The 15,565-nt window shown below is 39.1% G+C and overlaps 1 protein-coding gene across 1 annotated transcript in view; it reads right to left on the reverse strand.

The window, feature by feature from the left end:
- Positions 1–7,675: 7,675 nt before the first annotated feature.
- The window catches only part of LOC114215223 (fatty acid desaturase 2-like protein FADS2B), a 42,243-nt gene continuing 34,353 nt past the window's right edge, over positions 7,676–15,565 (reverse strand). Inside the window, exons 7-12 of the mRNA XM_028111109.2 lie at positions 14,057–14,133; positions 13,781–13,878; positions 12,695–12,791; positions 10,787–10,866; positions 9,151–9,276; positions 7,676–7,727 (exon numbers count right to left, since the gene is read on the reverse strand). Coding sequence (XP_027966910.2) covers positions 7,676–7,727; positions 9,151–9,276; positions 10,787–10,866; positions 12,695–12,791; positions 13,781–13,878; positions 14,057–14,133 — 530 coding nt within the window. The remainder of the gene's footprint in view (positions 7,728–9,150; positions 9,277–10,786; positions 10,867–12,694; positions 12,792–13,780; positions 13,879–14,056; positions 14,134–15,565) is intronic.

Consider the following 15,565-nt stretch of genomic DNA (forward strand, 5'->3'; position numbering starts at 1 on the left):
CTAATTTTCCCAGCACCATTTATTGAAGAGGCTGTCCTTTTTCCATTGGATATTCTTTCCTGCTTTGTTGAAGATTAGTTGACCATAGAGTTGAGGGTCCATTTCTGGGCTCTCTATTCAGTTCTATGATCTATGTGTCTGTTTTTGTGCCAGTACCATACTGTCTTGTTGGTTATGGCTTTGTGATGCCACCAGCTTTGGTTTTATTTTCAAGATTTCTCTGGTTATTCTTGATCTTTTCTGTTTCCATACAAATTTTAGGATTATTTGTTCCAGCTCTGTGAAAAATGTCAATGGTATTTTGATAGAGATTGCATTGAATGTGTAGATTGCTCTGGGCAGCATAGACCTTTTAACAATATTTGTTCTTCCAATCCATGAGCATGGAATGTTTTTCCATTTCTTTGTGTCTTCTTCAAATTTCTTTTATAAGTCTCCTGTAGTTTTTATACATAAACAATGAATCTTGGAACACTACATCAAAAACTAATGATGTACTTTATGGTGACTAACATAACATAAAAATAAAAAAAATAAGTCTTCTGGACTTTTTAGAATACAGAGCCTTTACCTCTTTGGTTGGGTTTATTCCTAGGTATCTTATGGTTTTTGGTGCAATTGTAAACGGGATCGACTCCTTAATTTCTCTTTCTTCTGTCTACTTGTTAGTGTATAGAAATGCAACTGATTTCTGTGCATTGATTTTGTATCCTGCCATGTTGCTGAATTTCTGTATGTGTTCTAGCAATTTTGGGGTGGAGTCCTTTGAGTTTTCCACATAAAGTGTCATGTCATCTGCGAAGAGAGAGAGTTTGACTTCTTCTTTGCCAATTTGAATGCCTTTTACTTCTTTTTGTTGTCTGATTGCTGAGGCTAGGACTTCTAGTACTATGTTGAACAACAGTGGTGAGAATGGGCATCCCTGTCACGTTCCTGACCTTAGGGGAAAAGCTCTCAGTTTTTCCCAGTTGAGAATGATATTTGCTATGGGCTTTTCGTATATGGCTTTTATGATATTGGGGTATATTCCCTCTATCCCTACACTGTGGAGAGTTTTAATCAAGAAAGGATGCTGTATTTTGTCAAATGCTTTTTTTCTGCATCATTTGAGAGGATCATATGGTTTTTGTTCTTTCTTTTATTAATGTGATGAATCATGTTGATTAATTTGCAAATGTTGAACCACCCTTGCATCCTAGGAATACATCCCATTTGGTTGTGTTGAATAATTCTTTCAATGTACTGTTGGATCCTATTGGCTAGTATCTTGGTGAGAATTTTTGCATCCATGTTCATCAGGGATATTGGTCTGTAATTCTCCTTTTTGGTGGGGTCTTTGTCTGGTTTTGGGATTAGGCAATGTGGACTCATAGAACGAGTTTGGAAGTCTTCCTTCCAGTTCTGTTTTTTTAAACAGCTTCAGAAGAAAAGGTATTAGTTATTTAAATGTTTGGTAGAATTCCCCTGGAAAGCCATCTGGTCCTGGACTCTTGTTTGTTGGGGGATTTTTGATTACTGCTTCAATTTCTTTGCTGCTTATGTGTTTGTTCAGGTTTTCAATTTCTTCCTGTTCAGTTTTGGTAGTTTATAAGTTTCTAGGAATGCATCCATTTCTTCCAGATTGCCTAATTTTTTGGCATATAGTTGCTCATAATATGATCTTATAATTGTTTCTATTTCCTTGGTGTTGGTTGTGATTGCTCCCCTTTCATTCATGATTTTATTAATTTGGGTCCTTTCTCTTTTCTTTTTGATAAGTCTGGCTAGGGGCTTATTGATTTTATTTTCTTTCAAAGGACTAGCTTCTAGTTTAATTAATATGTTCTACTGTTCTTTTGGGTTTTTTTTCATTGATTTCTGATCTAATATTTATTATTTCTCTTCTCCTGCTTGACTTAGGTTTTATTTGGTGTTCTTTCTCCAGCTTCTTTAGGTGTAAGGTTAGTTTGTGTATTTGAAACTTTTTTAATTTCTTGAGAAAAGTTTGTATCATTATGTACTTCCCTCTTAAGGCCATCTTTGCTGCATCCCAAGGGTTTTGAATAGTTTGTCTTCATTTTAATTTGTTTCCATAATTTTAAAAAAATTCTTCTTTAATTTCCTGTTGACCCATTCATTATTTAGTAGGGTGCTCTTTAACCTCCAAATATTTGAGTACCTTCCAAATTTCCTCTTGTGATTGAGTTCAAGTTTCAATGCATTGTGGTCTGAAAATATGCAGGGAATGATCTCAATCTTTGGTACCAGTTGATACCTGACTTGTGACCCAGTATGTGATCTATTCTGGAGAAAGTTCCATGTGCACTAGAGAAGAATGTGTATTCTGTTGCTTTAGGATGGAATGCTGTATATATCTCTGTGAAGTCCATTTGGTCCAGGGTATCATTCAAAGCCCTTGTTTCCTTGTTGATCTTCTGCTGTGATCTGTCAATTGCTGTGAGTGGGCTGTTAAAGTCCCCTACTATTATTGTATTATTATCAATGTGTTTCTTTAACTTTGTTATTAATTGGTTTATATAATTGGCTGCTCCCAAGTTAGGAGTATAAATATTTATAGTTGATAGATCTTCTTGTTGGATAGTCCCTTTAAATATGATATAGTGTCCCTCTTCATCCCTTACTACAGTCTTTGGCTTAAAATCTGATTTGTCTGGTATATGGATTGCTTCTCCAGCTTTCTTTTGATGTCCATTAGCATGATAAAACGTTCTCCATCCCCTCTTTTCAATCTGGAGGTGTCTTTGGGTCTAAAATGAGTCCCTTTTAGACAGCATATGGATGGATCTTGCTTTTATATCCAATAAATTACTCTGTGTCTTCTGATTGGAGCATTTAGCCCATTTACATTCAGAGTAACTATTGAAAGATATCAATTTGGTGCCATTGTATTACCTGTAAAGTCCCTTGTGTGTCTCTTTGCTTACAGGATCCACTTTAATATTTCTTGCAGGGCTGGTTTAGTTATCACAAATTCTTTTAGTTTCTGTTTGTCCTGGACGCTCTTTATCTTTCCTTCCATTCTGAATGACAGCCTTGCTGGATAAAGTATTCTTGGCTGCAGTTCTCATTTAGTACCCTGAATATGTCATGCCAGCCCTTTCTGGCCTGCCAGATCTCTGTGGATATGTCTGTTGCCAGTCTAATGTTCCTACCTTTGTATGTTAAGGACCTCTTGTCTTGAGCTGCATTCGGGATTTTCTCTTTATCTCTGAAATTTCCAAGCTTCACTATTATATATTGGGGGTTGATCTGTTTTTATTGACTTTGAGGGGGTTTCTTTCTGTCTCTTGGACTTGAATGACTGTTTCCTTCCCCAGATTAGGGAAGTTCTCAGCTATGATTTGCTCAAATAATCCTTCTGTCTCTCTCTTTCTTTTTTCTTCCCCTGGGACCCCAGTAATTTGAATATATTTTGCTTTATGGTATTGCTGATTTCTCAAAGCCTCCCCTTGTGGTATTAGTTGTTTTTGTCTCTTTTCTCAGCTTCCTTCCTTTCTATCCTTGTGTATTCTACATCAGGGGCTCTCTTCTGCCTCATTTACCCTTGTTGTTAGAGCATCCATCTTTAGATTGCATCTCAGTTAAAGCATTTTTAATTTTGGCCTGATTAGATTTTATTTCTGCACTAAGAGATTCTCTAGTGTCTTTTATACTTTTTTTCCAAGCCCAGCTAGTAACATTATAATCATTATTCTGCATTCTAGGTCTTATATTTTACTTATATCAATATTGATTAGGTGTATGGCAGAGAGGTCTATGGTTCTTTCTTTTGCTGTGAATTTCTCCTTCTAGTTATTTTGTTCAGAGAAGAATAGATGAATGAGAGAACAAAATAAAAAATATCAACCATGACCCTAGCAAAAAACACACTAGAGAAATCTGAAGAGGTCAGAAACCAAAAAAGAAAGAAAAAAAAAAGGGAAAAAAGAGAAAATATAATCTCTCAGGAGGACAAAACCAGGTCATCCACTTGGTCCTGGTATGTTTTGGTCTGTTTGTTAGAAGACAATGAATCCCAAAATTGTAAAGAAAGAAAAACTTATATATATACAAAAATAAAATTGAATACCATGATAGGAAGCCCAAACTGAAGAATATATCTATAAAATGTAAATGTAAAAATGAAAGTTAAAAAAAGACTTAAAAACAAAGGGTTGATAAAATAAAAAATCAGTTGAGAAGGAAAAAGAAGAAAACAGAAACAGAAAAAGAAAATTTGAAATGGAAAGACTAGAGTCTCATGAGAAAAAACCTTGAATTCTGTATACTGTTTTCCCCTAGCACAGGAGTTTTTCAGTTCTGTGTGTTCCATAAACTTGGTATTCACCTGAGATCCGCTGGTCTTCTGGGGGAGGAGCCTGTACACACTCAGGTGTCTTTGCCTTGATGGAGTTGCACCACCCCTTGCCAGGGGCAGGGCTCAGTGTAAGCTGCTTGGGGTTGCTCTATGTGGCTTTTGTTCCCTGAAGCCTTTTTCCACTGCTTTAGAGGATGAAGATAAAAATAAAAATAGCAGGGCCTCAATCTCCAGCCCCAGAGCTGAATGATGTCTACCCCCATTCTTCCGTGTGCCCTCAGGGAGAAGCAGTCAATCCCTTTTGTGTGTGCCAAACTCTGTAGACTCCTTTGGTGCACACCCACACCAGTCCTCCCAGGGGTGGGATGGGAGGGTTTCACCACAGCCCAGGCACTTCCTGTGCCTCTGCTTGGGGAGCAGTTGCCTCATCTCACAATGGTTACCATTTGCTGGGTCCCTGCTTGGAGAGCCATTCACGGTTTATGGCAACACCTAGCTGAGAGGCCACTCCAGGGCTTGCTAATTGTAGCTGGCTTCCCTGCTCCAATGCTTGGGAGCTCTGCCACACTCAGGCACCTCTTTTCTTTCTGTTACCCTAGGGATCTTGAGATCCCCGCCACACTGTCCCACCTAGGATTCTGCCCCACTTCATCACCTGAGCACCTTTCAGGTAGGGGCATCCTTCGCTGGAGCAGAATTTTAAAAGTTCTGATTTTGTGCTCTGCTGCTATATCACTTTCTAGTGCTGGTTTATGAAGAATCCCTTCCCCCCTATGGTTTATCTTCCAATATATCCCTTCAGATTCACGCATCTGCCCCTCTTACCTTGCAAAAAGTGGTCACTTTTCCATTTGTAGAATTGTAGCATTTTTTTTTTTCTTAGATCTCAGGTTGAATTCACAGGTGTTCAGAATTATTTGATAGATATCTAGCTGAATTCCAGGGGCCAGATGAAATGTGGATCCCCTACTCTTCTGTCATTTTCCCTCCTCCTACTATATTTATTTTTTTTTTTGTGAGAGAGAGAGAGCAAGCGGGGAGAGGGGCAGAGGGAGAGAGAGTCTTATCAGACTCTGCACCAAGTGTGGAGACTGATGCAGGGCTCAATCTCAGGACCCTGAGATCATGACCTGACCTAAACTGAGAGTTGGATGCTCAACTAATTGCTCCACCCAGGTGACACTTTCAGGAGTCATTTAGTTTAAAGAGGCAGAAGTCTGGCCCAACTTCATTCATGCAGCCATAGAGCAGAACCCTATGTTCTGGAGAACAGAAATGAAATACTCTGAGTATTGACCATCTAGATTCTAACTCAGTGCTCAGTGGTCTGGGAAGCTGTGAACATGACAGGGCTTGGTTCTCCTTCTCTAGGAGGCTTGTTGTAGAAGTAATAAAATCAAGAAGTAATAAAATGCCTCACCAACTACAAATACCAGTCAGCACAGAGTGAGGGAGAGAAATCAGTTGAGATAGTTAGTTCAGGAAAATGACGGTAATGCTGACATGAGACCCACTAAGCAGGTTAAAATTTACTCCATCATAAATTTGTATTCTTTAGCAACTTTCTTGAACTGATTTCACAGATTTCCCCTACATAATGTGTCTCAATCTCCCAGATTTGTTCAGTCCCACAGTAACCAACTTCATTTGGGCAACGGCCAAGTGGGCTAGTTTCAACACTGATGGAGGGATGTCTTTGAGGCAGTGAGTCTGTCCAGAGAGAGGTCTGGTTGTTATTTCAAGTGACCAGGAGAAGAAACAGTGCTGGAGCATGTCTGGGAGCTGGGCCAGATAAGGCAGAGAAAACCAACCACTGTACCCCACAACCACTTGCAACCCTGATTTCAGGCAGGAGAAATCATGTGTAGGTCCACCAACAGGTTGAATGTGGTTTCTTGCCACATCAGTTCAGGGCTTATATCATAAAGAATCATGAGGTTAATAAAGCCTCTCTTCCTTTCTATCCTCTGCCCAACTTCCCTATTTGATATTATTAGCATTTCAATGTTTCTTCCTCCCGACCAGTTCTTCCTTTCTGAGCTTTGACATACATGGTTAACTCTCCTGGACCTTTGAGTAACCACATGTATTGTTCTTCAGTGTCCTTCTTGTACCACTCTGGCCTCTGCTCCCAATGCTTTAGCACCAGTGGCTTCTTTCAAGTCATCACACTTCCTTCTGCCATAGAATCTTTGTTCTGGAACCCAGGGACTTAATTAAGAAACAAAGAAAAAGAGTATTTTACAGGGTATGGAGAAAGGGAATGAAATACTTCCTGGTAGCATTTCAGACAACAGATAACCCGTAATGCTGACTTGCTTGGAGCTGCAGATGGAAATTTGTGCTGTTTGTTTTCCCTCCCCACAGCTAGGGTCAGCTCTAACATGACCCCATGAATAGATGAGCAAAAGCACAGTTGCTAGATATCAGTATGGTGCTGAGAGAGTCCACTAATGCTTCTAGCATTGAAACTCTCTTGTCCTAACATGTGCTTGCTTAATTCAATGCTAAGGTTAAAAAATGCCTTGACACAGCCCAATGTCTACATTACAGAAAACAAATGTCTTTTCTTCATCAGAGTTACCCAATAACAAGGTGTAGTAATTCTGCTCTGGTGGGTAAGGATTAGACAAATCAATCAGATGCTCAGGGACAGTTTATACTTTAGCAGAAGACCAATAATTTTAAAACATAGAACCTTAACCTCCTTGATCAGTGGTTATTGGGCATGGATATAGGGAACTCCTTTAAGAGATTTTATAATTTAGAAGCAAAATATATATACACATCAATTACACACATGTAGGTACAATAATGAAAATCCAAAGTGAAGATTGAAACATTTAAGGAGGCTTTAATGTTAATTAGACTCATTTTTTAAAGAAAAGGAGGCTCACACATTTAAGTAAGGAATAAACAAAGATTTGTACTCCAATAGAAATTTCCTAAATACACCATTCTCTTCTAAGAGCAATTGCAGTGTTTCCCAAAGTGCCCATCAGAGGTCTCTCCTTTGGCCCACTTCTTCTTATACCCACCCCATCAGTAGAATTTTGTCTGGTTCCTGTGCTTATGTCACAGTGATGGAGATGATCCAATTAGGTCTATTGGTAGGACTAAGTTCAAGGTTCTATTGAAGAAATAAAAGAATTTGACTCCCATTTCCCTTTTGTCACCCTAACCACCTTGTGTTTCCATTGCTTTGCATTTGCAGAGAAAATCTTCAGGGAAGGGCTTTTCACGTATCCTTGGAATTCACACTCCTGGCACCCTCAATTATGCCAGTGACACCAGCAGGTAAGCAGTAAAGATCTCTTTTACATTCATGAACCCTCTTTAGAGATGCAGCTACATGTGTGTTAAGGTTGATGCTCTGTTTCATGTTTTGTAATAAGCATCCCTCCAGAGGGCTGCAGATTTCTTCAAGGCCCTACAGGAGAGGTAAACAAAATCATCAGTAGGTGAGACTTTAATGTACAAGGAGTTTCTCCATATAACATGTGATCTTTTACTTGATTCAGGGCAATGTTGTCATTTTCAACTATATCTGATAGACATTTTTTTCTGTTGCCCAGCGAAGGGAGTCAAATACACTGCATTGTTTTTTAACAGATGAGTTCACCTTTCCTATAAGGAAGAGATTGAGTTTTTATTTCATTTTATTCTCTTTTGTACTCCAAATCATCAATTGTTCTTTTTTCTAGTATTAAAAAAGTCTCTGAGTCCCTAAAGATAAAGCATATACCTCTATACCAACCCATCCTATATCTACCCACCTATTATATTGTATAACATGAAAGATATTTTTTTAGGCTTTGGGGATATAGCAATGAGTAGGAGAGACATGAGTCCCATCTACATGGAGTTCTTGGTCTAGGTTGGGAGACATATATTAAATAATATAATCCATAATGTTATTTCATCATGATTATGATAAAGGTCACAAGTGAAGAGAAGCAGGTGTTGCAAGAGTGGATGATAGATTTAGTCCTGGGGGTGAGGGGAGACTGAGATGAAGAAAAGGCATTTATGAGCCTTGGAAAGCAGATGGAAATTGAGAAGGTGATATGAGGGGAGGTAGTGGGCTGAAGAACATTCTAGGCAGAAGAAAATGTGGCAAAGGACAGGAAATGGTAAGGGGCAGAGAGTTCTGTAGCAACTGAAGAGAAGCCAGATATCTGGAAGGCAGAAGAGGGAAATGGGAGTGGTGGGGAGTCTGAAACTGGGAGCACTGTCAAGAGGTCAGATCAGGCCAGGCCTGGCCTTGTTGGCTTCATTCAAGACACTGGTATTTTCTTTTTTTTTTTCCTAATTGAAAAGAAAGAGAAACTTATTACACCCAGATCATGGGCTCTTAATTTTTTGTAGGGGGCTGTGAATACACCAAGATGAGTACAGATTTTCAGTTCCAGCAGGTTTCTCTGTTCTTGGTCAGTTATCACTCTCTGATCCACACATTTATGTCCCTGGACCCTGTAGGCATCTAAGTTTGTAACTCTGAGCAAGATGATTGGAGAGTCTCCTCCAGCACATAAATTATAAAGCCTGATAAGAAGGCTCTGCAGGGGATACAGGGACAAATAACACAGATCCCTGGTCTTAAGAAGCTTGAAATTTAGTAGGGAAGCAAGGCATTTTCACTAAGAAGTACCTAGAAGGCAGTAGGAACACGGTAAGAATTATTTATTATCATTGCATTGTTGATGTTGTTCCCTGAAGGGTCTCATGTCCATGCTGGGCATACAGATGCCCTTCAATAAATAGTTGTTGAGTAAATGATTCACAAGGTAGTGACAGTCTAGGGACCAGCAGGGTGGGGAAATAAGTGCTGTGAGCTGAAAGACTCTAATTACCTGACAATATCTCCAAATGCTTCCAACATGGGCTTACTCACATACGGCAATCCATGCTTGGCACACAGTGACCTCACCAGGGGTGCCACCTTGTGATAATTATGGCGTGGCATTGTGGGAAAGAGACTAGGGAAACAGAGACAGGAGATATAAAACTTAGATCAAAAGATCTTAGATAAAAGCCTGAAGGAGTTTTCTTTCCCTATTGCTAGATAAAACTCTATAAGCAATGCAGACTCAACCTTGACATTGTACAGTACTTCTGTTCCAGGAAGTTCAAAACTCTTGTCAAAACATTCTAATCTTATCTCTTAATCCTCTGCAAGCCCTGTGGGTGGCAAATGTTTGGGAAGGTCTAAGAGAATTACCTCTATCAAATATATTTATTTTTGGCCAGGTGAAATGAAAGTAGAGGGCTTTCTACCATTTTGAATTACCTAGAAAGCTGGAGATAACCACCCCTCTCACTCTTCTGTCTCTCTCTGTATATACATTTAACTCCTGTACAATGAATATGTTGAGTATTCAGTAAGTTTCAGAGTTTCAGTCAAGGTATGTGGGGGAAAGTTCTAGGATAGAAATAAGAAGTGAGGAGAGATGGGTTTTATCCAAGGCTTTCACTAATCAGCCAGATGAACTTCTTGGCCTTTAACCTTCTCTTTGATAAAATATTAATAATAATCTTTACTGTTTTGCTGAGATTTTAAAGATTTTATTTATTTATTTATTTATTTATTTATTTATTTATTTATTTAATTTAGAGAGAGAAAGTGAGAGAGAGAGAGGGCATGGGGGGGGCAGGGGCAGAAAGAGAAGGAGAGAATCTCTAGCTGACTCTGGGCTGAGAGCTGAGCTCAGTGTGGCACTTGATCCCATGGTGCTGAGATCATGACATAAGCCAAAATCAAGAGTCAGATGCTTAACTGACTGAGCCACCCAGGTGCCCCTTGCTGAGATTTTAAAGGACTAACAGGAGAGAAAGAATGAGAAAATCCCATGAGTAATTATAAGATCTTTTTCCTTCTCTGACTATCATGGATATGGCTTAGATAAAAAGGATGTGGAAAGTCTCTTCCTTCAATATTCTGGAGAGACTGACTTTCAAAGTACTATCATTTTTTCTTTCTTTAGTGCACGTCCACCTAACTGCCCATTGGTAAAGTATTTCCAGATATCATTTGGAAATTGCAGCAGGAACGGGATTTCATTGTTAATTGTTTTGTAACCTCAGCTCTAAAGATTTAGATTGGTATTAATATTAAATCTTAATTAAGTTTCAACACAACTTGGTTACACAAGTATTATGATTTTTCTTGGGTTTTGCCAACAAACCACATGCAAAAAGAAAACAAAACAATACAAAAAACAATTCCCAATTCCCAAGTCCTTGGGGATTTAGAAAATGAGTCATTGGTATTTTTTTCAAGATTTCACTTCCTTTACTCACAATTGTTATACCTTCTTTTCTTTCTTCCCTTCCTTACCATTAATGTTTATAGAAAGATAGCAGCCTTTAGAAAATTGTAGTTCATTTTTTCCCTCTGAAATCTTGAGTGTAGGGCTCTGCTCTGGACTGTATGGGGGGACTGTTCTAAGTGACAGCCCTTGCCTTTTACCATGGACTGTTATTACTCACTGGTGCTCGATTTGGAAGTTCAGGTGCCCAGTGAACCAGTCATTGAAAAAGGACTGTTCAACATTACAGGTGGCCAAGACCTGCAAAGAAAAATCTTACATTAGATGTAAATGAGCCAAGTGTTAAAGAAAATATTTATTTATTCCTTTAATAAGTTAATTGTTCAACAAGTACCTATTTTGTGTAAGAAACTATGAGGGATAAAAAGATACACAGTGTGAGGTCTCAAGGAGCTTATGATTTAAAAAGGTAATAAGACATTTTGCTAAGAAGTTTATACAAGGCAATAGATATGGAGAAGTATGTGGGACCTGAGGGGCTAAATCACCATCAGCCTTTGGACACAGAGGGCTAAGTTTTCATGGATGAGGACTCTGGCAGAGGAAAGTGGGATTGTAGGATTTTGGTAGAGATTGTAGGGGTTAGAATACCATTTCCATAGAGTACACTTGAAGGACTTCTAGATGGGAAGTAAGGCATTCAATTGTTCCAACCCTGGGTTCTGGGCATAGAAGTGCATTTCAGTGTAAGTAGTTTTCTTTGTAATCTAATATATTTTATTTTATGAATTTAAAACCCTTATCCTAGGAAGGGGTTCATGGGCTTCTCCAGACTGCCAAGATTAAGAACTCTTATGAGTGTTATTTTATTCAACACCTTTCTAAGGTTTAATTCTAGCTGGGGTTGCCATTTTGAATGTTATTATTGTGGTTGTTCTATGTCAGTGTTTCTCAAAGTGTACTTCAGCACACATTGGGGTTCTCTAGGATCCTTTCAGGGGATCTGCAAGGTCAAAACTATTTCCAGAATACTTCTAAGATAGAATTTGCCTTTTTCATTTTCAAACTCTCATGCCTGTACAGTGGATTTTTTTCCCCAGAGGCTTCTAAATATGGGATGGCATCATCAGTCTGATGTTTAAAGTGTATTGATTGGTTTTATTTTTGTTATTTTAAAGTTAATTAATAAATGAGTGTTTTAAAATTCTTTTTCAATTTCAAATATAGTAAATATCAGTGGATATAATCTACATAAACAAAAGCTCTTTGATGTTCTCAGTAACTTCTAAGAGTATAAGGTGGTTCTGTGGCCAAAAAGTTTGAGAACCAATACTCTATGCTCTAATTGAAGGTCCACTGAATTTAGGAATGAGCTTGGAGAACAAAGTGGTATAATAACAGGATTCTCCAGTTAATTATGACACAGTCAGTGGAAAACTTAGAAGGCTGGGGTATTCTGCACTGATCATAACTCTGTTAATCATTAACAGCATGCTCAGAGAACATGCCATGTCTCCTCTCTGGGCCTTTCTATCTATACAATGAAATGAGGTGAATTCCAGGGTCCTTCTAGGTGTAAAATTCATTTTGTAATTCTAGGAACTCAGATTCACCTGTAAGACTGTGTTGTGTGGGGGATGGGTCAGCAAACTTTTTCTATAAAGTGCAAGGCAATAAATATTTTGATTCTCTGTCATAGTTACTCAGCTTTGTTGTTGTAGAAGGAAGGCAGGCATAGAAAATATGTAACTGTACAAGCATGGCTGTATTCCAATAAAATTTTATTTACAAAAACAGGCAATGGGCTGGATTTGGCCCTTGGACTATTAGTTTACTGACCCTTAGTTTAGAGGAATGGCTTTGAAATCAGACTGCCTATGTGTAAAACCTGCTTTCTACCACTGACTAGCTGTGTGATCTTACACAAATTACTCAACCTCTTTATGCCTTAATTTTATCATCTATGAAGTAGTAAAACCATAGCACCTATGTCATGTAGTTACACGCAAAGCAGTGGACAGTGCCTGGCCCCTAGTAAGCATTCCACAAGTATAAATTATTATTATTTGAGGTAACCAGACTAAATCAGTATGGTCTCAAGGATCTTCTCTTAGGAATTTCACATTACCTGGGTGCTGAACCAGTCCCGATGCTCCTCTCTGCTCATTTTCATTGGTATATGGCTCATTTGGGTAACATATGTCATCCAGGGACTTTCAAGAAACCTTTCAGAGAATAAAAGGAGGAAGTAATGACTCCTTGGGGTATTTCAGTTCCTATCACTGGGCTTGTACAACTGCTGGCAGATCTGGCTGAGCATTGGAAGAAATGGAAGGGAATCAAAGATTCCAATAAGATGGTAGTCCTTTGTTTTCCTCTTTGGAGGCCCTTTATATAGAGAGCTGACACACTAGGCTTTGGTCCCATGACCAGCCTTGCAGCCTAATGTATGGGAGCAGTAACCCCAAAGTTTGCTGCAGCATTGGCCCAAGGATCAAAAGATACCTAGGACATATGCAAAGTGATGACAACTTTGGCTTTGTCATCAGATAGAACTGGATTCAAGTTCTGGCACTGGCACTGGCCCTTACTTGCTCTATAACCTTGACAAATGATTTAATCTTTCTGAGCTTCAGCTCTCTTAGCAGAAAAATGAAGATGATGCTATCCTACATCATCAAAGGATTGTTCAAGGATTACATCAAATAGGATAATGCAGACAAATCCTTTATCCAAGTGCCTGATGTATAGTAGCTGTCAATATCCTTATTATTATGTAGGGTTTAGAATAATAATGTGAAAGAATGGGCAAGGAATAAATTGGAAAGTTGAAGAGAGCTCTCTGGTCATTTTAGTTTTGGGAAAAATCTCTAGTCATAAAATAACCAGTAAAAATTCCTGTCCTTCCATTATTTTTGGCAAGGATTATGGTGTCCAGTTGGATTACAATTCTAAAGAAATTGGGGGTCAGATGGAATTTTGCAATTGGGAATTAAACATGTGGAAAGAAAAGGACAAGATCCGGCAAAGTCTTTTTCAAGGAACTTTTCTTATTCAACTATTTCAACTTTTTTTTTTTTTGATAGTTTCATGGGAATGTCTGCTGGAATTGGGCCTGCTGTCCCAATCTTCTGCTAATTACAAACAGCTCAGATAAGGAAGGTAAGAGGATCATTTAGGTTATGGGAATAAAAGAATACCCTTGCTTTCTTACTTGACCACATATATGAGCAAAATGGTTCCGAAGATTCCATAGAAAGGGCCTAATGTGATGAAATAGCGGATGTAAAAGCTGCTGACCCAGGCAATGTCCTGCAGAGAGAATGATTGACAGTTAAATGTCCTGGGCACAATTTCATTTCCCCTTCATTGGGCAAGGGCTAAGTCTTATGCCTTATTAGCCAAGGAAGCTACATCTAGAAGGGACTGAGCATTTTCATGTCCCTTTTTCTATCTCATCTAGCTTCAGAGGATGAGTCAAGTTACTCACATCCCAATACCTTTGGCAGTACATCAGTTGCATGGATTTCACGTTGAAATATACAGGCATGAGGAGTGGGATCCCAACTGAAAAAGAACAACAACAAACAAATATGGTGAGTAAATGAGTAGACTGTGACCCCAGTGCATGTCACTCCTGGAATGTTGCCCTGAGAAGCGATGTAAAGTGGAGATCCACAGCCTGGACTCCATGGGGGTCTTTGAGTCTCTGAGGCTGAAACAGGAATTTGGTTCAAGCTCTCTCAAGAAGACTAAGGAAGCTTTGAAAATTTGAGTCATTCTTGATAGAGGCATCCCAGAAAGGCTTCTGCTTTGAACTTTCATGCTTTCTCAAGGTACATGGAATCCTTCAGTCCATCACAATCCTTAGGATTGGGCCCTGTCACAATATGTCAAGGTGGTAGAAATACAGAAGCAATACTCATTTTCTGACCAGTTGGTTATTTACCTGCTTCTCCGCCAGGACCAGTGAAGCTGCCTAGAGTACAAAGGTGTCTAATGGAGTCCCTCTGAGTTTTGACAACTCTGTCCTTGACCAGACTTTAGTTAGAGCCTTCTTTTTCAACTAGGTCTCACTGTTGGCCTCCAGACTCTCAAACTCTACAAACTCTTAGCACAAATAATTTTGTCTATACCCCACACTGAGAGACTAGTACAACAGGAGCAGAGTTTCTAACAGCTCAAGGCCACACCTTTGGGATGACCCCAGACCCTTAGAGGTCTGCCTGAGAAAGTTCAATACTGCCAAAACTGACTATAGGTCTCAGACCTTCCTTTTCTTAGAGTATTTCTGTTAGAAAACCTACAATTGTAAAATCCTTTCTCTGTCTCTTTGAAATGGATCTCCTACAACCCAGAAATATCTTTCTCAAGGACCTGGGAGTCATTCCTTTGAATATAATTGTCCAGGATATGCCCTGTCTCCCAGTCTCTCTGTGGGGAGGAGGAAGTGGGATCCTAACTTTCATAAGCACCAGGTAGCAGACACAGATGGCCTAATCACACTGACCAACTTTCCCTCCCCTCAGTGTCTCTTGGTAATTTTCTTAGCACACCCAGTGTTTAAAAAAGTCTCCCACCTTTAGTTTTAGCAGAACTAAGCTCAGTTTATACTGAAGTCCTTTTCCCCTACTACAGAAGCCTGAATAAAATTTGTCCTGTCACCTTTAAAAAATTCCAGCTCTGTTTCTCTTTGACAGTTTGAGCATGACGTACTTGTACCTGAGATGCTAAGTTGGCAATTGAAGGAAAAGGACACAATGAAACAGCTCCCAAGGGCAGAGTTCTGTGAGATGGGCATTCTGCAGTGAATCCACACCATCCCTTTATTGCTCATAAGCTAAGGTCATATTGCAGCACTACAGACAGGGAAGAAGCCTCAGAAAAGAAATTCCAACAGCTTTTTTCTTATATGAACACACCTCTGGTTAGGCTGGAGATGAGCTACCTTTCAAAATGGGGCACTGATATCCTCATTCCTCTTTTTGGTCGTGCAGGA

Source organism: Eumetopias jubatus, unplaced genomic scaffold, assembly GCF_037043125.1.
Source record: "Eumetopias jubatus isolate StellerSeaLion01/CBP00866 unplaced genomic scaffold, mEumJub1_p1.0 scaffold_13, whole genome shotgun sequence".
Lineage (NCBI taxonomy): Eukaryota > Metazoa > Chordata > Mammalia > Carnivora > Otariidae > Eumetopias > Eumetopias jubatus.